The sequence below is a fragment of the Triplophysa rosa genome, linkage group LG23 (assembly GCF_024868665.1).
Source record: "Triplophysa rosa linkage group LG23, Trosa_1v2, whole genome shotgun sequence".
NCBI classification, from domain to species: domain Eukaryota; kingdom Metazoa; phylum Chordata; class Actinopteri; order Cypriniformes; family Nemacheilidae; genus Triplophysa; species Triplophysa rosa.
This window is the reverse complement of record NC_079912.1, coordinates 1825603-1852377: the sequence shown is the minus strand read 5'-3', so window position 1 is coordinate 1852377 and position 26775 is coordinate 1825603. Positions and strand designations below refer to the sequence as shown.

Here is a 26775-nt window from a genome sequence, read left to right as displayed (position 1 = left end):
ATTTTAGCGTGGAGAATAAAATTCACAAAAATGTAATGTAAAACATTCTTGAACTAGGTATGTTTGCTTGTAAAGAATAATTGAACAAATAGCTTTGGTTTACAGTTACAGTTGTGACAGCTCTCCTCTTGTGACCACCAGACCAAAGTGTTCCCCTCAATACTATCAAATAGATGAGAAGTACTTCACTGTATACGATGTGTGACGTCAGATTCTACAGGACCATCTGATGATGTTTACACGAACAGAAAAATATAGAGACAATCGTATACAAACATTATTCCATTAACTTATGTTCATATCATCTTGAGAAATATTGATTTTATTGTAAAATATTTCAACAGAAGTATGTGAAACAAAAAACATAATTATTGATAATCTTTTTACAGTTACACTTTTGCCATATAGGAGCCAAATTCACATAATATTTAACTTGCAAAGGCATTTTTAGTTGAATATTCATTTCCTTTCCCTTTTTAAAAAATAAAAATTACATTTAAGCTTAAAATGTGGTTGTAAATAATATATGGTCATTCTTTGAATGTGGCATTGATTAATAACCCTCCTTTAGTCAATGCAATGTACAAACAATATATTATTTACAGGTGGAGTCAAGTGAGGTCAGTGTGAACTGTTGCGATTCACTAAAATACTAAATTAAATGCAATACATACAATTTGGTCTTTATAATAACTGGTGAAGACTTAAAGGAATAAAAAAGAGAGGACAGCTGTAGCTGTCAATATGCACTTCACTGAACACATGCTGTGACCTGCTTCTGTTTATTGACACCGTATGTATTTTCAATATAATGTAATGGTTATTTTGCTTTTCAGCAACATAAAATACAGAAAAAGAAGGTAATGGACGGATACAAATAGGCAAACTTATTGTTTTGTCCAGCACTTTCATACTGTAATGTAAGTATTCAAATGAATCTTGAATACCACTCCACACGGTAAAACTTTATTATTATTTTTTGCTGCCTTAAAGTTTAAAGTACAATTTCAAATGTGTTTTTAACTCGTGAACTCATTCACCACTAGTCAAAAATGAAAATAGTAGAAAAAATGACTTGCAATTTACTTGTACTTAAAAAACTTGTGGCAGCATTTTTTATATCTGAAAACGCACGTGTGCAAAATGGCCAGTAGGTGGCGTAATTGTCTCACGTTTCACTACTTCGTGCTGCATGTACAACAGTGCAGTTTGCTTTCAGTGCAGATGATACAAACAGATGTGTCTTGAAAGTTTCATATGCATGTGTGAAGTGTCTGTCTCTTCAGATCCTTTTATTTCACACTGACACCCTGACCGGAGTAAAACTCTACTGAACGGTGCCATAAATACCACAGGAATGCTGAGCAGCTTACACAACACCGAGAAACGCACACACACACACACACACACACATTCATTGACAAATTGCGTCATTTCACGCCACATTCTGAAAATACATGAATATAGCCACATGCTCGAGCCTAAATCTCTTGAGTTTGTGATCCACCCCAGCAGTACCAGTCTCCCTAACACTACCAGCAGAAACCTGTTAGTCATGCAGCGCTCATAAAACCCTTCAGATGGCCGTTTATTGTTACAGAAGACCGTACTGGCATTTTTCACTCTCATCAATGTGAAGAGCTTTATACAGTGCTATGGTAAAAAGGGTTAACGGATGAAAAACACAAAAGTGATTGAATGTGAATAACTCACACAGATGCTGTGTTGGAATGTATTTTTGAGTTTTGTCTGGGACTTCAAACCGCTTCTGTGTGGTTTTGGCGAAATGTTTTGGTTTACTGTCGTGTTGAAAGGCGAATCATCCTCAAATTCCCAGTTTTCCTTCAGGATTTTATTTTATTCCAATCTTTATGAGTTTTCCAGTGTCTGGTGGAGAGAAACATCAACATCACATTGATGCTGCCGTACCGTTCCCTGTGGGAACGCTGAAGATCTGGAAGATCTGAGGTTTGTGCTGCCGGCGATCACACAACACAAATAAATCATCGATTCTCCAAATTAAAACGCCATGATGTTTCAAATGTATCTTTTTTTTATTGAATTTAGCATTCTTATCTATTGTTCAAGACAGATTTATTGTCTTAGGCACGGGGTTTCTATATCTCTGTAATGTTCCCAACTTTGTGTCATTCACAACAGTTGTTCTTTCCCAGAAACGCAGCTCTGGAAAATGGCCAGTACTGGGCAGATTCATAATCGTTCCACATGCACTCATCTTTTTAATGATGCACTTTACTGTGCTTTGAGGTGTTTTCAGTGCCTTGGAAAATGTCTTGCCCTGACTGGTATTTTGGAGAATGTTGTTTTGGTTCTATTCTAAATCTCCGGTGTTTTCTGGAGACGTTCCGCGTTTTTTTCTGTAATCTGCACACAGGTGGAGACCAATCAATGTCATTTTGGACGTGAAGACATGAAACTGAAGACTTCAGGAGAGCTGCCCCGTGATCATGTTCCATGTGTCATCATGTGTATCGACGGCACGGGATTTGTATCTTTTTTTATATACCATGCCACTCAAACGTACCCCAGTGAGTACTGAAGGTGTCCGACAACCCTATAAAAATGCCATTGAATGTTTTGAAGTGAAGTGTTTGGATTACGGGTACATTAGTGAAAGTATGTACCTCAACCCTTCTGTTAAAGTCCAGGAACGGCTGCGCGCAATCAGTGCGCAAAAGTTTAGGATCAATCCTGAGATTCCGCCATTCACGGTTACTCGTGCGTTTCGGGATGATTATTCCCATTATAATAATTGATTTGGGGGACACACACCGCATCTGCCTTTGGTTTGTGTTGTGTATTCTGTTCTCATTACTCGCACCATCTGGATTCTCCATTACGCACACACATACGCGCACGCACACACGCCGAGTCTTTCCGATCGTTCGCAGAAATCAAAGACTCTTGAATGAAACGCATGAGATGAAATTGGAAAATAAATAAACAGCAGTGCCAAGTGATCGCCAGATCATCACCAGAGCAAAACACGCATGAAACCAGAACCTCTGAGGACGCGTCTCAAAACTAAGCGAACTATGTCTAACTAGACAGCGTTTTTAGGCTGACATGCTCAAAATCTCAAAGGCAAACAATCCACGCGTGTACGCGAGCCCCAAAACGAACCGCGGTATCCTTTAAATATTGCACGTGCCTGTGGTGGCCAAAATAAGATGTGCGTATAAGGTGCGTAAAATGCCCTTTAATGCTGCTAATTCGGAACGCGTCTTTGAAACCCAACAGTGCTGCATGCGTGTAAGAAGCCCACAATAAACCACAGTGCGCTCGTGGTACCCAAAATGCTGTCTAGGTAGCCAGCTCAATATGCTTGAAACGCTCACTAATGCATTCCGAGTCTGGAATCGCTCGGAGCTTTCTCTCTCTCTCTCTCTCTCTCTCTTTGTGTGTGTGTGAAAAAAGAGGTTTGGAGAGGGGGCCACAGTCTAGTTTCTCACCTTGGCTCGCTCTCCGTCACCCCTCCTCTCTCTCTCTCTCTCTCTCTCTCTCTCTCTCTCAGTGTGCGCGTCGGTGCGCTGTGGTGATGGTGTATGGAGAGACATCGTGAACGGAACGGATACTGTCGGATGAGAGAATCTTGCCGCTGGTGTATCTGCGAGCTTCCATTCACCATCAAACGACAGCCCAAAACAAGCATCAGGTCTGGATTTATTCGCTCGCCCGTGCTCTTGTTTGACTGAGGTTTAGAGATCCAGACTGGATTCAGGTAAGTGTCTCACCAACAGTTCAAGTAACTGCATGGCACATTTTACAATCAGATTGATCCGCATACAGACTCATCTTCCTTTTTCTGAATAATATCTTTTACACTAGTATTCATAGTTTTCGCAAAACACCACATTGTATAATGTCTGTTAGTATGATAGTTTGTATATGATGTGATAATTCACTACTTTCATAAAAAAAGAATGAAACAAAATGAGTGCTTTTCTTAGTCTATTTAAAGGACATATTTATAACGGCTGAGAGTGTAGTGTTCTGGTTGAACCAGGTTACAGTAGCACAGTTTTGCATGAATTACTGGATTTTATGTGTATCATTTCTATCCAGATCTTACCTACAATTTCTTAGTTCGATTTAGTGCAATTTATTGTAAAGAACGTATTGTACAGGCTTGGCTATTCATTTCCATTTTTTGAATAGTGGTCGATAATGAAACGATCAAAAACAAAAGTTTCCTGCACTGCCCCCAGTCTGTGTTAGTCAGAGGAGTCCTTAGAGGCCGGAAAGACAGGTGGTCAAGCGAGTGAGATTTCTCTTTTTACATTGACCGCTTCAGTCATGATTTAACATGGCAAACAGAAAGCTGCGTTTGGTTCCCAGTCCGCGCTTCATGCCAAGCAAAGCAACTCTTCACGGGCCGTCTTAGGTATGCGTGACACCGGAGAGACTTCTGCTTCCCCTGATGGATGTGGCACACGTGTGCGTGTGTGTGGATTCCTGTAATTTTATTGCCGTAAACCCCTATCTAGTTTCCCTGAGGTCACACATGAACTGTGGAGTTAAACTTTGAGCAAAACATTTACGCCAGGCTCCTGCCTGCAGCCGGCCCTCAGAAATCAAACGCTTCTGAGCTGTCAAAACGAAAAGCGCCGTGTTTGACAGTAAAGTCAGAAGTGCAACGGACGGGGAGAAAGATCTGATAACAAAACCATCTGTCTGTTTGATTCCTGACCTACTTACACCGGCCCAACTCTCAATGCCAGCGCTGTATTTTAAAAAGGCTTGGTCTGCCAAAAAATGAAAGGTTTCTCATAAGTTACTCGCCAGCGTGTTGTTTTGAACCTGTGTGACTTTCAGTGGAACGCAAAAGGAGATGTTCGGCAAAGCGTTGGTTTCGATACAATGAAAGCACACAGTGAGCACAGATCAATGATGTCCAAACTTTTTCCTTTAATGAACTCACCACAGTGTTTGGAGTTGACACGTATGATGCGGGTCATTATTTAATATGTGGTGTCGTTTCGCATTTGGAGATGAGGTGTCATTGGGCAGTTCTGGGCAAAATAAGGACTGCGTTTTTCAGCTTGACTGAAAGGTTTGGATCCGGCTCAGTCTTGGCTCGGTCCACCTCAGCGGTTAAAGTCAACATGGCCTATATTTCACTCTCCACCTCTTCCAGCGCAGGAAGCTTCCTGTGTGTGTGTGTGTGTGTGTGTGTGCGTGTGTGCGCGTGTGTCTCTGACACTTTCTTTTGTCAACAACAAAAATCTTCCTCCACCTCTAAAGCTCTGCTTTGCTTGACTTGAACTGAAAGGGATCAGTGAGGAATCTATATGTTCCCTGATGTTTTGAGATACTGTAACATACTATACTGACAAACACAGACTCGTTCTGAACTTTGTGACATCACGCAGATGAACATCACCACACGATCGTACACCACTTTTACACAAAAAATATTGCTATTGCTATTATTGCTGTTCCTTCGATCCGAGGCAACCCACATAATCATAAAAAAGTCCCGTGTTTGAAATGACCTTTACATTTCATTTTAGTCTGATATCCAATGACTGCTTTAGGAAAACATCACAATGTGATACAGATTTGCCAAAGAGGATGTTCTCGAAGGACGGGGCAGTTCAAAACTATATTAGACCGGACAGCAAACCTGCAGCAAAGCACTTTCACATGTGAAGAAGGTGTGTCCGTTGAAGTCTTAAAGGCACAGCAGCAACAAAAAAAAAACACAGTACGTTGGTTTTGTTCCAAGGGTTAGAGAAAGGTTAGAAAATCATAATGAAGAACTAAAGCATGACCGAGGGAAAAAAAACTTTGCGTGATTATAAGAAATAAGAAAATGATGTGATTTGACCCCTTTAAGAGTCAAGGTTTGCTCAGCGAGTGTGTTTTTGAGTGTGTTCATGCATTCAATTTTAAGCATGTCAAGAGGTCAGGGGTCATAAAATAGCAGGTGACAGCCGTAAAAACGTAATTGTGTGTGTGTGCCTGAAGTGATTCTATCCTGTTCAAATCTTGTGCTGTAACTCTAGGGGTGTATCCACACGAACACACACGCACGCACACACGCACGCACGCACGCACGCACGCACGCACGCACGCACGCACTCACGCACACACACACACACACACACACACACACGCACACGCACACACACACTGAGTGTGTCCAGTCAGAGAGCAGTGTTAAATGATTCAATCTGTTGAAGCTCTGGCACCTTATGACTGTGTGTGTGAGAGAGAGAGAGAGAGTGTTGCACAGAATGTGTTTGTCAGTATTTGAACACTTCATAAAATTATTTGTGGTTTCCCTCCTGAGTTCAAAGCTGGTGATGCCTAGCGGTGAGGTTTTTGTTGTCAAATGGGAAAAGGTGTGTGCGTGCGTGTGTGTTTAAAAAATGTGAGATTATGAAAGCCAGCTTGTTATTCTACACAAAACCATACATGAAATCCCCTAAGCCGCCCTAAACCACACACACATTCATCTGGCTAACTGACTGAGGACATACCATAGACTTTTATTACTTCTAAATATAGCTGCCCTTACAAAAAAGAAGTATACTTCAGATTCATTTTATTACGTATGCTTAAGTAAATTTCATGTACTGTATATTTTTAAGTACACTCAGTTTGCTGTTATATAGTATGCTTATAGAATATTTCAATTCTACTTGGTACTAATTTGGCCCGCTTTCAGGTGATAAAAGTACACTTTAAAGTAGCCAATACATAGACTTTGTGAACACAACTAGTCTTTTGTTTGTACTTCAACTACAACTAAACTGTTTGGTTTTCTGATGGTTTACTAGTTCTTGTAGCACTTTTTTTTTTGTTCATGAACGTACAGGTTTAAGTTTACTCTTTTTATACTCTGTTACTACTGTAGTTTCAATACTGCAACTATAGTTTTTCATTTACTTTTACAAGTTTACTTATATCTTCTGCTATGTATTATATCATATTATTTATATTATATATTATATTGTTACTATAGACTTGAACAAGTTTTAAGACAGTGGAAAAAGTATTTTCGTATAAAAACAACTACAAGCCGAGTGCACTTAGAAAACGTCATTATAGTTTTAAGTATGTCTTAAACATACTTGGAGATATGTTGTCTACTTAAGTGTTATTTTTCTATAGACGTACATAAAAAGTATACGGAAAGTATACTTTCTTATTTTAAGTTTAAAAGAAGCACTAGCACACCTGAATGAACTTTTACAGTTTTTTTTGTAACAGTATCACTGCTAAAAAGTTTTACAATAAAAATAATAAAATCATTTTCTAGATTTATTTATTTTAGGATGATCTCAAATTAATTTCACTCCTGTCCCTAATGTCAAACGTCATGATGGACTATTTGCATTGCAGCACACATTCTCATGATTCTCAAATAAACAAGCAGTGTGTGACCTGGTCATCGTGTGTGTTTTTGGGAGTGTGTGTGCTTAAGATCAGGTTCTGCTTTTTTAGTCAGGGCTGGGTTGAGCCAGCGGTGTGTGTGTGTGTGTGAGAGTGAAGGAAGCGTCTGGTCGCAGTGGCCACATTCTTTTAGCTGGCATTTTTTTTCCACTGGTTTACTTAAGGTTTATTAATGAGAGACGAGGTTCACACACACTCTCACGATTTCGTAGGAACATGTATTTAACTTGTCATTCTGCTGGATGTGGCTTTCTTCAATCTGACCATCATAAAGCTGTATTATAGTGACCTCAGCCAGATGAATTATGTCTGTTTTCATTATTATACTCCAGTACTGTATATTACTATTCCTGACATGCTGTTCTCTGTGTTCTGTTACTGGTGCTGTATTGATCTTATATTGTTCATGATTTGATCTCTACGGATTAAACGTGAGCAACTATTTGCTTGCTTAGTTCTACCTCATGTGCTTTGATTTGAAGAGATGTGCTATTGATTTTCTGGTCTGGTTGATCAAAATGGGCATAAAAGGCCTGTTTAATGCATGCTAAATTGTGATTGTGACAGCCCAGCGCAGTGTCACAGCTCGGTGTATTTTGATGAAGTGTGTCATTTCGGTGCAACTGAAAAAAGTTGTTTTAAACAAATTTCCCCAACACATTCTTCGTCTTCCGTTGTTAAGCCAAACAGGTCTCAAACACCTCAAACTAATTTGTTGCTTATCCTGATATCGGTTTCTTAGAATTGTTTTGACATTATATTGAAATAAGATAAACTAAAGAAATAACACATGTCACCTTTAACTCTGCAGTGAGCAGTTGTGCATTGTGTCTCAGTTCTGATAAATTCTGTCTCATGAATCACACGCACCCGCGCGCACACACAGACACACACGCACACACACAGAGTTCAGCGAAGTAACTCGGCTCTCCATATTTAGTCATGCTGCCAGAGACTCTCATCCTTCATTGTAATCTCTCTCTCTCTCTTCCTCTCTCTCTCTTTTTCCGTCTCATATATTTCATTTGTACTACGACATCTTTTATCTCCCACTGTCACAATCTTTCTTTTTTATCCTCCACTCCTCTCTCACTATCTTTCTCTCCCTATTCTTCTATTTTCTCAACTTTGTCCATATTTGTCCCTCTTTGTGTTTCATAGTGCCGATCTGTGTGTGAATGAATGTGTAGTCTTAAATAGGATCAAACAGATTCATCAGTAAGTGTCAGGGTGAGGGTGAAGAAGACAGGGTTAGAGAGACCGAACCAGTGTGAGAGAGACTGAACCAGGGCGAGAGAGCGAAATAGGCTAAAAGAGAGTAAAACAGTGTAAGAGAAAAGCAAGACTGTATGAGAGAGCAAGACAGGTTAAGGCTAAGACAGGGAGAGCAAGAGGTATGAGAAAGCAAGACAGGGTAAGAGAGAGTGAGACAGGGTGAGCGACTGAAGCAAGATGAGAAAGTGAGACAGGGTAAGAGAGTGCGACACAGGGAGATCGAGAGGTAAGAAGAGAGAGCGAGACAGGGTATGAGAGAGCGAGACAGTGCAAGAGAGAGCGAGACAGGGTGAGGGAGGCAGGGCGAGCGACTGAAGCAAGTTGAGAAATTGAGACAGGATGAGGGAGCGAGACAGGTAAGAGAGAGCGAGACATGGAGAGAAAGTGTGATACAGGGTAAGAGATGGCGAGACAGTCTAAGAGAGAGTGAGACCAGGTATGAGAGAGCAAGACAGGGAGAGAAAGTGTGATACAGGGTAAGAGACAGCGAGACAGTCTAAGAGAGAGCGAGACAGGGTGAGGGAGGCAGGGCGAGCGACTGAAGCAAGTTGAGAAAGTGAGACAGGGTATGAGGGAGTGAGACAGGTAAGAGAGAGCGAGACATGGAGAGAAAGTGTGATACAGGGTAAGAGACGGCGAGACAGTCTAAGAGAGAGCGAGACAGGGTGAGGGAGGCAGGGCGAGCGACTGAAGCAAGTTGAGAAAGTGAGACAGGGTATGAGGGAGCGAGACAGGTAAGAGAGAGCGAGACATGGAGAGAAAGTGTGATACAGGGTAAGAGACGGTGAGACAGTCTAAGAGAGAGTGAGACCGGGTATGAGAGAGCGAGACAGGGAGAGAAAGTGTGATACAGGGTAAGAGACAGCGAGACAGGGTGAGGGAGGCAGGGCGAGCGACTGAAGCAAGTTGAGAAAGTGAGACAGGGTATGAGGGAGCGAGACAGGTAAGAGAGAGTGAGACATGGAGAGAAAGTGTGATACAGGGTAAGAGACGGTGAGACAGTCTAAGAGAGAGTGAGACCAGGTATGAGAGAGCAAGACAGGGAGAGAAAGTGTGATACAGGGTAAGAGACAGCGAGACAGGGTGAGGGAGGCAGGGCGAGCGACTGAAGCAAGTTGAGAAAGTGAGACAGGGTATGAGGGAGCGAGACAGGTAAGAGAGAGTGAGACATGGAGAGAAAGTGTGATACAGGGTAAGAGACGGTGAGACAGTCTAAGAGAGAGTGAGACCGGGTATGAGAGAGCGAGACAGGGAGAGAAAGTGTGATACAGGGTAAGAGACAGCGAGACAGGGTGAGGGAGGCAGGGCGAGCGACTGAAGCAGGATGAGAAAGAGAGGCAGGGTGAGAGAGGTCAACAAGGAGTTTGAGGGTCAAATAATGAGCTTAATTCTATGTGTAGTGTTTGATGATGTGTGACTGAAGTGTGTGTGTGTGTGTGTGTGTGTGTGGAGAGAGAAAGAGAGGGAGTGCTTGGCCAAATGTGTGTGAAACGGAAAGAAAGGACTGGTTGGAGTTAGAGTTCATCTTAATCTCTCTGTTAGGCTTCACTTACTCAGTTTAATGACCAGATGAAACAACGGTCTTCCTTGTCTCTATAATCCCAATATAGCTCGTTCTTTTGGAAATATTTCCTGCGAGTGTCGTGAAGCACCTGAGCAGCGTCACACACCGTTTACGCCTTTATTTGCCACGACGCTGACGGGAACGAATGTATTTGACTTAAATGCAAACGTCGGTGAAGGAATGGAGTGGCTGTGTAAAGCGTGCAGTCCGTGGTCGAGGGGCCCGAGCAGAGAGAGCCACATTGATATTCACATCACACACACACGGTGACAGGTCCTGAGAGAGAGGAGTTTTACTCTGCTTTCACGCTTCATTGCTCTCTGTAGAGCTGTACAAGTGGGATTCAGCTCAGATACGCACTAACGTCAAACTGTTTCTCATTTACTCTAAACAGTGTCCGGATCTCATCAGATACCCCCCGGCGGATCACATGTGCCTCCGCCGACACATCGCGGCATCACTGGGGTTCCAGAGTATCGAGTTTTCTACATTTGGTGCGCGTTTGGACGGTGGCAGATAAGATGCGGCGCGGACTGTGACGGCGGATTTCTCCAGCAGTAGAGTTGGTACACTTTTATGCAGTTGTTTCACATAAGTGCTCAATAAAGCACAGAACGTAATCATTTCACATGTTTGTTTGGATTTAGAAAAGCATCTGTGCACCTACAGTTTGTAAAACAATGTGGCATTCAATGCTGTTATTCAGACGCCCCGGTCCTCGACAACCCCAGACTTCCCCAGAAACCATGACGAATCCGAGCATAGACAAGACCAATGTTTACAGAGACTACATTTACCCGCTCTATGTATATCGCAGCATTCTTTAAATGGCTCTAAACGTCTATAAATGAGCGTTTCTAAACACGCTGAGCAAACATCCACGATGAATTCTTTATGAAACATTGTCTTTTAGAAATACTCAAGCCCACATCACCGAAGCGTTTCCTGAAGATATTTACTGAAGCGTTGGTGATTTGATCAAACCTGCAAAACTATTCAACTTTAAATAAGAGCCTGCCGTTTGTCTTAAAATATCCATTTTACGTGCGATTTGTGTGTGGTGGGTTAAAGGGATAAGAAAATCTCTCATCATTTATTTACTCTCATGCGGTTGAAAACATGTATGTGACTCTGTAGAACACACAAGAAGATATTTTGAGAAATGTCTCGGTGGAAGTCAACGGGGCTCAGTGTTGTTTGTTTATCGACATTCTTCAAAATATCTTCTTTTGTGTTTCCAGAAGAAATAAAGTCATACATGTTCGGAATGACATGAGGGTGAATAAGCGATGAAAGAATTTTCTGACGAACTATCACTGAGCGAGTTTTGTAGTACAGTCATCGCTCTCATTTTCTGTAACAGGACATTAATCTGACATCCGTGAAAACAGCTGTGAACATTTCTATCCAAAGCTTCAATAAATGTTCAAACGAAACAGCTTGAATATCACGGAGCTATATATTAAAAACTACTCAGTATCGCTTTGATTAATTGAGTTTCTTTTTTATTTCCAGACACACACGCACGCTGCTGAGGGATCATTCATCTATCTACCAGACGCTTCCTAGCTGCGCCGTTGCTCTGAGATATCACACATACGCCAGACTGCGCCCGTCTGAAGACACGCCACGACTGCATTTGTTTATTTGACTTCTCTCTCCGCTCGCCCATCTGGATTCTCTCCCTGCCCTCTCCATCTTCATCTCTCCCTCCTGTGACATCATGTGGAGTGCTAAAAAGTTCTTTTCTCTGCTTAGTTTGTTTCAAATGCTCCCCTGGGCCCTCGGCCACAGTCCAAACCCGTTCTCGGGGCCACAGGCGACACAAACGGACCCCTGCTATGACGAGACGGGTGCCGCCCGCCGCTGCATCCCAGAATTCATCAATGCGGCATTCGGGCAGGAGGTGGCCGTGTCGAGCACGTGCGGCCGCCCGCCATCTCGCTCCTGCACTCTGGTGGAGCGCGAGGAACGGCCCTCCATCCGAACGTGCCAGGTGTGCGATGCGTCAGACCCTCGCAACGCTCACCCTGCCTCCTACCTCACTGACTTAAACTCCGCCCACAACCTCACCTGCTGGCAGTCGGAGAACCTGCAGGGCTCGCCGCTCAACGTCACCCTCACGCTGTCGCTCGGCAAGAAGTTCGAGATCACCTACGTCAGCCTGCAGTTCTGTTCGCCGCGGCCCGAGTCCCTGGCCATCTACAAGAGCATGGACTACGGGCGTACATGGACTCCGTATCAGTTCTACTCTTCGCAGTGCCGTCGCATGTACAACCGGCCCAACAAAGCGACCATCACAAAGCAGAACGAGCAGGAGGCGTTGTGCACGGACGGACACACCGATGCCTTTCCGCTTTCTGGTGGCCTTATTGCGTTCAGCACACTGGACGGACGCCCGTCCGGGAAGGATTTTGACTCCAGTCCCGTACTGCAAGACTGGGTGACGGTCACCGACATCCGCGTGGTCTTCAGTCGCCCGCAGCACCCCCGAGCGCTGCCCATGTCTGGCCGTGAGAGTGAGGACCCCCTCGGGGCGTCCGGAGGTCTGCCGTCGTATTTTTACGCCGTGGGCGACTTCCAGGTTGGCGGGAGGTGTAAATGCAACGGCCACGCCTCCAGGTGCGTGAGGGAGAAGGAGGGAAAACTGGTTTGTGACTGCAAGCATAACACGGAGGGGCCAGAATGTGATCGCTGCAAACCCTTTCACTACGATCGACCGTGGCAGCGCGCTACAGCAAAAGAAGCCAACGAATGTTTGCGTGAGTATGATTAACTTTCACAGCAATTTTTTTATTATTATCAAAACTTTTGAATCCGTATTCTCTCCTGCCATCTCAGATTATTGTTTTCACTGAACCAGTCACAATGCATTCTGGGATTGCTGTATTTCTACACAGGATACATAATTATGCTGCCTATCCTAAACTCACCTATGATGGCTTAAATTGCCGTCTAAAGTAGGCGGCTCATTATATTTTGGAACAGAGCTATAGTCTGGGGATATGAAATGATTACTTAGGAAAAATGTGAAGGTTAATTCTCATCTCATGTCTGAACATGATTTATTGAATCTGGAACGTTTCTGCCATATCAATATTAATACTGGAGGCATTCCACATAATACATACAGACTGACACACACATACACACAGCGAGAGAGAAAGAGAATGAAAGACAGATGCATTGTGTTTGTGTATGTCTGTAATGCAGTATGTTAATCTTTATATAAACCTCTTCCCGTAGGGCATGTCTGAACAGCGAACATTCACAGCGCTACACACCGCAGATAGAGCAGTCTGACAGTACTGCAATCTTACTGCATCTAACTTAAAGCTTAAAGTAATACCTGTACATGCACCTAGGTTTTGATACACAGAATACATATAGATGTACATATAGATTCACATGTGCATATAGACATACACAAACTTATATATATATATATATATATACATACAAATGTGTGTATACATTTGTATGTATATGTTTAAGTTTATGTATATCTATATGTGCATGTGTATCTATGTGTATTCTGTGTAACAATATGTAGATATACATATATAGAGATACACAAATACATATAGATAGATATGCATAACAGTACACATATCGATACATACTGTACAGTATACATAAAGAATAGTATATCTATCGATACATATACATATAGAAATTAATACACAACAGTGTACCTACAGATTTGTAGTACCATGTGAAAGTCTTAGGCCATGATAAGATTTCACCTATGGTGTTTTAGCAATGCCATAATGACCCCATATAATGATCTCTCAATCTCTTTATTAGTATACAACTAGAGAATACAGGAAATTTATAAGCAGAAAGAAATGGGAAAAACAGCTTCTATAGGCTATGTGGCAAATGGAACGGAATGGAACCTTCATTTCTCATTTTAATCTAATGACTTCAGGACAGTCTCCTCAGAAGAGTTCAAGATGTGCTTGGTGCCAAAGGAGGTCACACTTAATACACTTAATCATTTTTCTGATGAAAAAAACATTTTCATTATATGTATTTGTGACCTAATATTGATTTCATTAAAACAAAATGCTAAAACCACAAAGCTGGTGGTGACCTAAGACTTTTGCACAATACTGCACACATACATACAGTATACGTACATTCATACATACACTATACATACATTTAGCATACATACATACAGTATACATGCATAAATTTAGTATACGTACATACATTTAGTATACATACATACATACATTATACATACATGCATGCATGCATGCATACATAAATACATACATACATACAGTATACATACATTTAGCATGCATACATACAGTATAAATACATACATTCATGCATGCATGCATGCATACATACAGTATACATACATTCATACATACATACAGTATAAATACATACATACAGTTTACATACAATATACATACATACATACATACAGTATAAATACATACATACAGTATACATACATACATCCATACATACATACATCCATACAGTATACATCCATACATCCATACAGTATACATACATACATACAGTTTACATACAATATACATACATCCATACAGTATACATACATACATACATACAATATACATACATACATACAGTATAAATACATCCATACAGTATACATACATACATGCATGCATACATACAGTATAAATACATACATACATACATACATGCATGCATACATACAGTTTACATACAGTATACATACATACATACAGTATACAATAAGGCCACCATACAAAGCGACTTAAAGAGAGTTCAGGGAGCAATAATACATTTTTTTAGCATACATACATACATACTGTACAAACATACACGCATACATACATGCATGCATCCATACATACAGTATACATACATACACACATACAGTATGCATACATACATACATACATACAGGATATGTGTAGACATACCAATACACATACATTTTTGGATTTGGCAGACATTTTTATCAAAAGTGCATTCAAGCTACAAATTTTTAAAATCTGTTTGTTCCCTGAATAATTTGTTTTTCACTGTCAACACATCGCTCCACCAGTCTACCAGAAATATACATACATACATATATATATATAGACACACATACACATGCATATGCACACATACACATATTCTTACACATGCGCATATACACATATACATAAACATATGCATACAACTACATACTGTATGTTAAGTATGTGTAGCAGCATCTGATCTTATTAATCGTCAATACACAGTTTGAATGAAAAGTGTGTTGAAATGTTGAAAGTGTATGAATGCGTGTGTCAGTAGAGATGTATAGCGTGCTAATGCTTTAGTCTGAAGACCTGACACTTCATTAGTATCACTAATGTCTCCCATAAATCTCTCTGCCTGTCCTCTCCTCTCTTCCTGAGCTCGTCTACACATCTCCGTAACATCCAGATGGTAATACGGCCATCCTTTCGTTTTCTTTTCATTCTCAGCTCTCTCCGTTCTCTATTTGTATTTCTCCTCTCACCTTTCTTCTCACCATCTGCTCTTCTGTGGTTTGGTGGCTTCAGATGACCCCCGGCGCACACACTCGTTTTCCTGCCAAAGACCCCCGCTGATTTCGTGGCCGACCTGCCGCTCGTTCGGCGGGATCTTGTTAAAACCGTCCCTCTGTTCCGACGAGACGCGAGAAACAAGGACAAAGAGATCAGGAGAATTATGAGGCGCTAATGAGCGACGGTCAAATCAAATACAACCACATTCTTTCATTGTGCAAAGAAACTGTCATGATGTTGGGGGGATGTGGATGGTTGCCAGGGCATTGCGAGGTGGTTGTGACACTTTTAGGATATCCTGGGATGTTCGTCCACCCCTGATATGATTCAGGTCTGTGAGATGTGTGAGCAACAGAGATTTTTGATTGAACACGCACGCACGCACGCACGCACGCACGCACACACACACACACACACACACACACACACGTGTTAAGTGTTACTGCATTACATTTCCTCCACGTCACACACCAAAACACGTCGCTCCTGAGGAAAAGCGCCACACAGCGAGTTAATGATATAAAGCTGTGATGCTCCAGAAGATTCTCGTAGAGAAAAATGTTTGTCTTCCGGTTTATCCGCTTTTCTGCCAACGCTTGCGTTTGTGTCCTGCCTGTCGCAACGCTTTTTTTGACATCAAAACAACATGTTTGTCAACGAAGTTGTTAATAATTGTTCGTTCTCAAATGCCGTCCAGAAAATTGGCCTAGATGTTCTGTCCATGTGTCTGAAAGATGCCCGTAAAGCGAACGTACGAGCGCAACCTTTTATGTTGGAGAACACATGCAAGCAATTAAGTAAATTAATAAATAAAAACACACTCGCAGCGGCCCGTTACTCCATTTTATGTGAGCGCGAGTATCGTGACATTTCAAAACAAATAGAAAGCTTATAAAACGTAGCGTTTAGTCAGAGATCTCCAGCGCGGCGCGTCTGTAACTCATCAGCGGCGCTATCGTCCCGTGCCAAACCTTCAGAAGAAACTTCCAGCTGTTGCCGTTTCTGAGCTTGGGAATGAGTCACCTCTTCAGCAAATGAAATTCCCGTTCGCTTGGATTAAAGTTTTAAAGATTAAAAACATGTCCACCGAAAGGCCAAGATGAACCAGTCATTACATTTTCCAGGTTTTTTGGTGCCGTGGTGAGTTACCGGCTTGTTTGTGAACCCACGTTGGTGGAGATTATTGGTCATTTCACTGGCATTTGTTTTATTGTCACTTTTGTTTTCCGTGCTGGCTCGATTGTTGCCAATTGCGTTAGACAAAGATGGTTCTTGGCTTCGCCCGGCTCTTAGGTTATGACTTCTAGCAATTTGCTTTATTACTTCAGCCGCAATCCCGAGCAAACGGAAAAGCCGCGAAGGAAGACGTGTGAGCTCGCGACTCTTTCATGTGCGAACGATCGACTCGACAGGAAACGGCTAATCAATTAAAAACACCTGTGAGCCAAACGATCTCATATTTATGTTCACATAAAACGGCGCATGGAATTTTAAATGAGCTGTTATTCTTACTCGATAAAACATATGTGTGTTAAAACACGCAGGTGATGTTGTGTCAAAGCAGTTATTCTGCGGTTTCCGAACACCAACCACGCAGAACACCCTGACGACCGCGCAGCCACGCTTTGAAATCACCTCGACAACACCGGTGGCCGCCTTTGCGTTTTACATTGAGCTACAAATCTGCTTCGTGTGTTTGTGTGCGTGTTGAAATGCACGCATTCCATCGCATGTACTGCAGGATTTTACAGAAATGAAAACGATGGGTCGACCATGTGTTTTTGGGCGTAGTTTCGCGCTCCGCGACCGTACCTGTACAGCACGCTCCGTCGGCTAACGTTGCTGTTCTACATAAATGAATTTGGAGTTCTGGGTTTGCTCTAACCCGGGGTTAATAGGCTTGAGTGCTTTCAGCTGTGTTTGGAAAGCTCTGGTAATAGAGAAAGGGTTATGGGGTGTCATTTAGTAAGACCCTTGGAACAACGTCAGATTATGAACCTCGCTCAAGGCACAAACGCAGCCCTGAGAAAAGGCCAGGCATATCAGAAACTATACACAGCCTGTGATTGCTTCCACAAGAACCCCGACCCATGTAGAAACGCCCTAGAAGTGTTGGTGTCGGAGGTTGTGTGCTTTAATAATTCAATCCCTCTTTCTTGTGTGCGCGGCTGCTCGTAAAGTGTGTGTGTGCAGCTCTTTCTTTGGGTGTGAATGGATGTGCTTTTTGTCACGGGTTTGGAATTTCATTTCGAGAAATGCACACACCCTTATTCTGGAATACAGCGCTCTCTCTCTCTCACACACACACACACACACGCTCACATCGCCTACAGATGTTTATCAAGCTGAATTTGCTGTAATCTCACCCTGTTGACTTTAGCCCAGAATCCCCCTAAAATTACACCCCCTTTTCATGAGGCCCAACACACACACACACACAGCAGCAGATGGTGTGTGTGTGTGTGTGTGTGTGTGTGTGTGTGCGTGCGTGCGTGCGTGTGTGTGTGCTGGAATGGCCTGAGCAGGTTTCATTAACCACAGAATTCCATACAAATTGGCCCTAAAATAACACGCGCGCGCGCGCACACACACAGAGAGAGACAAACCCAAACAAACCCAATGAAGAACAAAGCGGCTCATTTTGAATCCTTAATTAGAAAAGATGAACCTTTTTGAAGAGGACCTGTGATACCTTTTTTATTGCATTTTTTATTTTTCCAAGTCAGCTTGAATTCAAAACGGACCCTATTTACCATCTTAATACGCTTTCCATCTGTTATTGTGCGCAATTTATTGATGCAATCTAAAAGAAAAAGTGTCTTCATAAACTTTTACCTAAATATAACAACTATGAAAAACGTTTCTTCTCTGCTGACATCATCTGGGCTGTGGTTAAGGCTACAGATATTTCTTTCTAAAGTCTTGTCAATGGGTACTTAAGTAACTGAATACCATGTTTAATATTTCTGTCTTTGTCTTGACATCTGACTTTCTTTGCTCATAAGAGAAGAACTGATGTTCTTTTTAAATAGCTAGCATGCCTTTTTGTGTTTTTTAAATATACATTTTTTCAGATATCATATTGTTTCATTAATGTCTATAGTAGAGGTTTTTTTATTATATATATATATATATATATTTTTTTTTAATAAAAAATTCTAGAGATTTTTTTAAATGTAAGAATGTATTTTTCTGTTTATTTATTGCATTTCATTGTTACTGTTGTGCACCAGTCTTATTGTGAAACGTGATTGCCCCGTGTCGCATTCACTTTTATTAAATGTAAAAAGGTAAACACAGTGACTTTCATCAGTAATTGTTCTCTTATGTCTCTGTACAGCGTGTAACTGTAACCTGCACGCGCGGCGCTGTCGCTTCAATATGGAGTTGTATAAACTGTCGGGCCGTAAGAGCGGAGGAGTGTGTATGAACTGCAGACACAACACGGCCGGACGACACTGTCATTACTGTCAAGAAGGATTCTACAGAGACATGGGCAAACCCATCACACATCGCAGAGCCTGCAAAGGTACAGAACACACATCAACATCTCTGATTCAGATGCATTAACATTGACTTGAATTGCATCGCATCGTGTGAGTGCTGGCAGGGCATTTGTTTTAAATCTAAAACTTGTGTGTCACATTTGCATTGACGTGCAAATGTGATTTAACTATTAAAATATACATCTCACTTCAGAAAACATCTGACGTTTCTCTTGAAATTGGTTAGGAGAAATTAAAACAGAGATAAATTCCATTAATTGCTTAAGGAGATTTGAGCAGAAGTTTATTTGCTCTCCATTTAATCTCAGTTGTGTCTATGTGCAATTATTGATATATTAAAGAGATCTCATCAGTGATTTTTATTTCTTATGGGCAAAAACAGTTAACAATAAGTCGGTTTTCATCTGACTTACTGCTGATCAGTTCTGGACGTGTAATATTGAACAGTGTGTGGAGTATTTTCTCTTGCATTTTTCTATTTGCTTACTGTCACTGACATGGGCAGGTATGACATTTTGACGGTATGATAACCTTAAACCAAAATATCACGGTGTGGCGTTTTTACGATTCCAGCTTCAAAATGTGTTCTTTTAAATGTTTGGGTAAAACATTAAACACAATATATTTTATTTCAAGCAACACAAAATATTTGGTTGTTACGATAAAACAGTGGTTCCCAAACTTTTCGAAAGCATGGCACCCATTTCAAGTCTTTTTTTACATGCATTTCTAGTAATTAAACTTAACGTGCATACATGATATAAATATAAATCAATTAAACATGTGGTATACCTTGAAACTGGTATTTGGCTCATGCTGTCACTATTGCTTATATGGTTAGTGATTTAAAATCAAAATTTTCATCCCACAATTCATGCTACAGACGTAAAGGAATGATTCTCAGCTCATGTGATTCTTGGATTAAAGATGTGTTGTAACTTTTCTTAGTGATCAGGTTGGTGAACTACAAAGGCTTAGACATAAACCTTATTATATATACTCATATATTCAGTATATTAAACATAAAAATTCTTAGTTTGAATATATTTAAACTTGTTGAAGGACAGACACGAGCCATATCCACAGAATAGAATAACCCAGAACTTCCTAGCAACTGCATAGCAACATGCTTTAAATTACTTGTGTGTGTGTGTGTGATACGACAGAGATTTTGTGAGCATCTTTTAATCATGAGCTCTTTTGTCGTGCTGTCATTGTTGATTTGATAACGCTCATGTCGAGCGCTGATACCTTTATTCATCGTCGCAATGAAACGCCACCTGAGAATTCTTCACATTCCACGCACACACAAATGAAGTCACAGCTATTCAAACTCTCTTTCAGCTCTCACCTGCGAATGCCACAGCTGCTCGACCCTTATCTATTAACCGTCTGTGTGTGTGTGTGTGTGCTTTCAAAGGGTCTTGACACCACGGAGGAAACACACGCATCATTGCACATACACATGTAGACACACGCTCGGATGCTACTATAGACTACAGTAACATACACAAGAACATTCTTACAATACAGAAACGTCTGCTCTGGATGAGACACATAAGAAACAACCAGCCCTCGTCCATGTTTCACATTATTTTTATATTTTACACACAGCTGTGGGAAAAAATGACGAATTTACTATTTATAGATATGTGTTTAGGTAAAATGATCATTTTTGTTTTGATTCTGTGAACAATAGTTTTCCCAAATTTCAAATAATTTTCTAAAGTTTTTATTTGCATTTATTTGCAGAAAATATACAGAATATACAGAAAAGATGCTCTGTATTTTTTCAGACCTCAAATACGGCAAAGAAAACGAGTTCATATTCAGTTTTAAGCAATACAACAGTCATATTTCTACAAGTTTTAGGAAAAGTTCTTTTTTTATGTGCTAACCTGGATTTTGGTCACAATTTTCATGTGTCTTGTCATTTCACATTGCTGTTGGATGACTTTGTCAAATTTCGTTGAAATCCAACAGACACTGGACTGGAATGACCACAATACATCTAGAAATGATGATTAAATAAACATTTGGAATGCTCTCTTCATTTTTTTTCTGTGGATATATTTACATAAATGACACAACCTACAGCAAGCAATAAAGTAATCTGAATAATGCCACATGAATTTACTGTGATTTACACTATATTGTTTTACAGTTAAACCTAAATATAAGATAATAAGATTGTGTTCAGTAGAAGTTATTTCATGGAAACAATCTTTTGTGAGTATTAATAACGGGAGTATGTTTGGTTTTACATGAAACATTTTTGTTACCCAGCAGACCCATCACTATACAGCCATTTATGTCAAATTTAACAGATGTTTATCTTAATTATAAGCAACATAAACATCTCAAACAACAGTATTTATTTCAGTTAAGTTCCATCAATGTATATCGTATTGAGAAAAATTGCAAAAATACCATTGCTTTTTCCTATTTATTTCTCTTTACTATCGTAAATGTAAAGCAGCGTTGCAACCATGCAAAATTGTGAAAAGCGCTACACAAATTAAATTGAACTGAATTGAATATATGGGTAATACTGTATTTCTGTATAAAGAGAAATGTCTAAGATATAGGCATAAAACATGTTTATCTCAAATAACAATTAATCACATCAGTTTTTGTACACATTGAAAGGGGTCCCAGTGGGGTCCTAAACACCAAAAGAAATGATATGTGAGAAATGTTTTACAAATGTACACATATTAATGTTAAGAGAAAATTCAGCGGTTCCTTGGATTGTGTTCATAAATGAATTCAAGTATAAATGAATAACACATTGTGGTATTGAGAAGTTTCGAGCACTTAAATGTTGGTATAATGAGAACATAAAACAAATCCTGTTTTCCGTCCGGTGACCTTTCTGTTTGTTGTTATGTGACTTTGGTTACCATGTGTAATTCCTGTAACGGAGCACATCATTTAATATATTATCATTGAGCCATGATGTTCTTGTAAATTAGATAAAGCGCTCTGTGCAGTGCGTGTGTGTCTGAGTCGTTACAGGAAGTGTGTGTAACAGATTGAGTGTCATGGCAACGTTTACTGGACCAGACGGGGACTGACACCTTTAATGGGAGTGTTCTGTGCCCGAGCCAAGGGTCAGGGTTTGACTGCTGAGAATGGTGCAGTTCTGAAGACAAAATGAATCTTTTTGTTATGACAGCCATGCAAAAATATCCATTCTCATGAAATAAAATGCATTCCAAACCACATACAAATCCCTAATATGATGTTATAGATGTTGTGCCAGTGCCTCGTTTTCAGGATGCAGGTCGGGTATCGGCCTGTGCCAGCTGAGCAGCTGCTATTGAAGTGAATGTGAAAGTCATGGTTGACTGTTTCCAGGTATAACTGATTCTCTCTCTCTCCAGCGTGTGACTGCCATCCGGTGGGAGCTGCAGGTAAAACGTGTAACCAGACGACGGGTCAGTGTCCGTGTAAAGACGGAGTGACCGGCATCACCTGCAACCGATGTGCAAAAGGCTATCAGCAGAGCCGATCCCCCGTCGCTCCGTGCATCAGTGAGTCACACAAACACACACACGTCGATGAAGATGAACACGAACAAATCTCATACAGTATGTTACTTTACAGTATGTTACACTGGAGAGCACAGCTACTGAAGAGATGAACAGAAGTTGTTATTTATAGTGTTGACATTTCCACAGGTGTTAAAATGTTGTGCTGTAAATATGCAAAGGCAAACAAGGATTTTAATCCAGGATTTTAAACGAATAACCAAAAACGTTGTGTGTGTTATGTCTTCAAACACCTGGACTATTGTGTCTTTCAGAAGTCCCTGTTATAAAGCCGACAGCTGTGATCAGCACTACAGAGGAGCCTGCTGGTGAGCGCACACACACGCACCCGCACACACGCACGCACGCACACGCACACCCGCACACCCACACACACACACACACACCTCTGTTTCACTTCTGACAAAGACAAATTATGAGCTCTTCTTCTCTTTCCAGCACCGTTACAGAGCAAAACAAAACTGACCGTTATTTACTTTCACTGTTTCTGCAAACACACACACACACACACACACACACACACACACACACACACACACACACACACACACACACACGCAGGCACACACACATGCACGCACACACACACAAACACACACACACACTAAAGTCAACTATACAAAAACACTCTAAAACACGTATGTTATTTCATTTCAACAAAAATAAAATAGAATCTTTTGCCTGGTAGTATATAGACACAATCTGGTCAAGAAGCACTTTCTGTTTCAAGTTTTTATTTATTTTTACATTAATTACGTTACATTTTTTTATTTAATTAAAGATGCTTATGTAATGTTTTAATTTGGTTGGGAATGTTCTGTTGGTTGTATTTTGTATCGTTTGTGTTAGTGTTTGTGTAGTCTGGACCAGCGTTGTTTATGTCTTGCAAAATGGTCAATATAATGAAAAGCAAACACATTGTTTACCTTTTTTGTCTAAATGGTTCCATAAAGAACCTTTAACGTCCGAAAAAGGTTCACTGTAAAAAAATCCTGTAAAAATATTGACATTTTCTGGCAGCTGGGGTGCCAGAAATATTCTGTAAGAAATTTTTTGGCTGAATGGTTCTTTGTGGAACCAAAAATGGTTCTTCTATGGCACCGCTGTGAAGAACCTTTTAAGCACCTTTATTTTTAAGAGTGTGTTTTATATAATGATAAAAGTGTACTAAAAACATACATGAGTGTTATTCAATCTGTTTGTTTTTTGTGTTTTCAGATTGTGAATCGTACTGTAAACCACCGAAGGGAAATCTCAAGATAAACATGAAGAAATACTGCAAAAAAGACTACGGTAGAATTTCTTAATCCTTTTCAAATCACTTTTATAAATTATTTGTTGTAATGCCAAACTGACCTCCTTCCATCTTATCTACTGTATTTTAATACACGTGTGTGTGTGTGTGTGTGTGTAGCGGTTCAGGTCAGCGTGTTGGACATGGAGACGGTCGGCGACTGGGCCAAATTTAGCATCAACCTGGTGTCGGTGTACAAGAGCCGCGGCGAGCCGCTGAAGAGAGGCGATCACGTGCTGTGGGTCCACATGAAAGATCTGGCCTGCAAATGTCCTCGCATACACATGGGCAAACGCTTCCTCATCCTGGGCACCACCGAGGGCGCCACGAGCCCCGAACGCCCGGGACTGCTGGCGGATAAAAACAGTCTGGTCATTCAGTGGAGGGACATTTGGACTCGACGACTGCGTAAGTTCCAGCGCAAGGAGAAGAAAGGCAAGTGCGGCAAAGCATGATGGGATTGCGGGGAACTCTTTAGCATTGACCACTGTCCTGTGTACGCGGGAGACTGCGGCGAGCGGCCGCGCGTGTGCGAAAGCGAACTCCTGAGCATGGTTGTCTGTGTGTTATTTGATGTATCGTCCTGTTGGTCAGCCTTCAAAAGGGACCGATAAAAAGACTCTTTTATAACCTCACACCACTGAATCACAATCACACATCTGAGCACATTTTCATTTCATGCTAAACCCACAGTTTTATGAAACAAATCGGAAATATGTCCTCACGTTACAGTCGGCGGAGCGAATCTGTCGGTGTCTGGTTGAATGTTGTAAATGCTTCACATGTTTGCTGGAGTTAAAAGCAAAAGACTCAATGTTTGTTATTCAGGCCCGATTTCACACACTCTTGTGCGTGAATATCTACAGGTACTTTAACACTAAAAGAATGAAACTTGTCATTTGGTCTAATGCAGAATGGAACGTTGATTGATTTGGAGCCCCAAATCTCACTGAAAACTGGCCGAAGAGAATATAAAGTTAAGGTTTAAATGTCAATTCGCAAATATCTTTAACTCGTGTGTAGCTGTGTGTTAGCGTGAGGACAGTAGAACTGTACAGTAATATGAAGGACTGCATCATAGTTTCCTATGGATGGACGTAATTGATTATACACAATCTTATATTTCAACATGAAGGGTGTGTGCGTGATGGCAAAGACCAGGAGACCTTTTCTGTCTCCGAATTGTTTTGAATCTGTTTTTTACCCTTCAGATGTTTTTTGTTAGTTCTAACACGAGCATTAACTACTAACGTGATGTTTTTATACTTTTACAAGCACCCACAGATAACACACTACAGTCTCTCACACACACACACACACCGACCTCAGAATGTGGCCGTCATGATGCCCACAGTCACGTGACACATATATAGATATCAAATATAACCTTCACACGTTCACAACGAGATGGATGTGTTGTGTTTCTATTTTTCTGCCGTGATTATGACTGTCTGTGATCTAGCTGCATTACAATCCCAGCATGCCACACTCACAGTGACATCATGATATTATATTTCTAATTATGCAGCAGTGCTCGAATCCGATTGGACGAGAGGCATTCCAAAAGAACAGCACTGGGACGCTTTGTTGTTTTGTTTGTCTCCAGCACAGTAACTAATAAAACAATACGTGTGACTGAATCCCGGCCGTGGTGATGTCGCACATGGCTGATGATTCATCAAATCTGTTGATTGTTTTTGTGTGACCGACCGCTTCAAATTTTCTTTCACCCCTGGTGTAATTCCATGTTCCGTTGATGCGGTTTGGCAAAAACACGCCGTTTCCATCCCAGCCAAGCGTGCGTTAGGTAAACGTTAAAGAAACCAAGCGAGTAAACTGGTATTGTTTGCCGCAGAGCGAGTGTGGACGTCTTTTTTCACTTAGAAAATCAACTCAATGTTTCATTTAATCCGGTGTGTGTAACATTTACACAACTGTATATTTACATATTTGTGTATGAATGTATATATGTGTGTATATTCACATGCATTAGGCTGATCACGTGTGTGTGCGTGTTTATTTGTGTGTATATTGACATGCATTGTATGAATGTGTACATACGTAAGTAAATATGAAATTTATGCGCGTGAGGAATATTCATCCGTCTAACCGAGAGAGCTTATCTGCTTGTCTTCACTTCTTTTGTTTGCTGTTTCTCTGTTTTACTGCATTGACCACTGAATTAATCAAATATACACAATAAATTATTAGTTGATGTATGATTTTGTGTGTGCATTATCCTTATATACAAAAAAAAACGTGTATTTGTTTAACTCAACTATATCTTGACTCCAGAATATTACATAAGCAATGCCATGGCAACCGCTTCCAGAGCATCACTCGCTCACCTTTAAAGGGTCAAACAGTATTCCGTACTGTACAGAAGCGAGGTTTGGCTACTGTGATATTCTGCCTGTTTTAACAATCCAGCCCAAAGTCCAGTAGATCCGTGAGTCATCTAAAACTTCCACAGAACCACAAAACAGACAGGACATATTTAATGAACTCTGAGCGTCTGTGTACTCTTCATAGAGAGAGAGATTTTTTTTGGTAACTTTCCGAAATGGTTTAAGGTTTGGAGCAGATGTCGAGCAATGAAGAGCACATGTACAGTCAGAAAAAC

General features: G+C 40.9%; 1 protein-coding gene across 4 annotated transcripts; it reads left to right on the top strand.

The window, feature by feature from the left end:
• The first annotated feature begins 960 nt into the window (after positions 1-960).
• ntn2 (netrin 2) lies at positions 961-26364 on the top strand. 4 transcript variants are annotated; one of them, XM_057322096.1, is made up of 9 exons: positions 961-1968; positions 2396-3742; positions 10656-10823; positions 11777-13023; positions 19139-19327; positions 22691-22840; positions 23113-23166; positions 24077-24151; positions 24273-26364. In XM_057322096.1, exons 4-9 carry the CDS (start codon positions 11985-11987, stop codon positions 24605-24607), a joined length of 1842 nt encoding a protein of 613 aa, XP_057178079.1. In that variant the 5' UTR covers positions 961-1968; positions 2396-3742; positions 10656-10823; positions 11777-11984; the 3' UTR covers positions 24608-26364. The 4 variants fall into 4 exon arrangements, with proteins under 4 accessions (XP_057178079.1, XP_057178080.1, XP_057178078.1 ...); XM_057322097.1 differs by having other exon boundaries at positions 961-2549; positions 3536-3742; XM_057322095.1 differs by having other exon boundaries at positions 961-3742.
• The last annotated feature ends 411 nt before the right edge of the window (positions 26365-26775 follow it).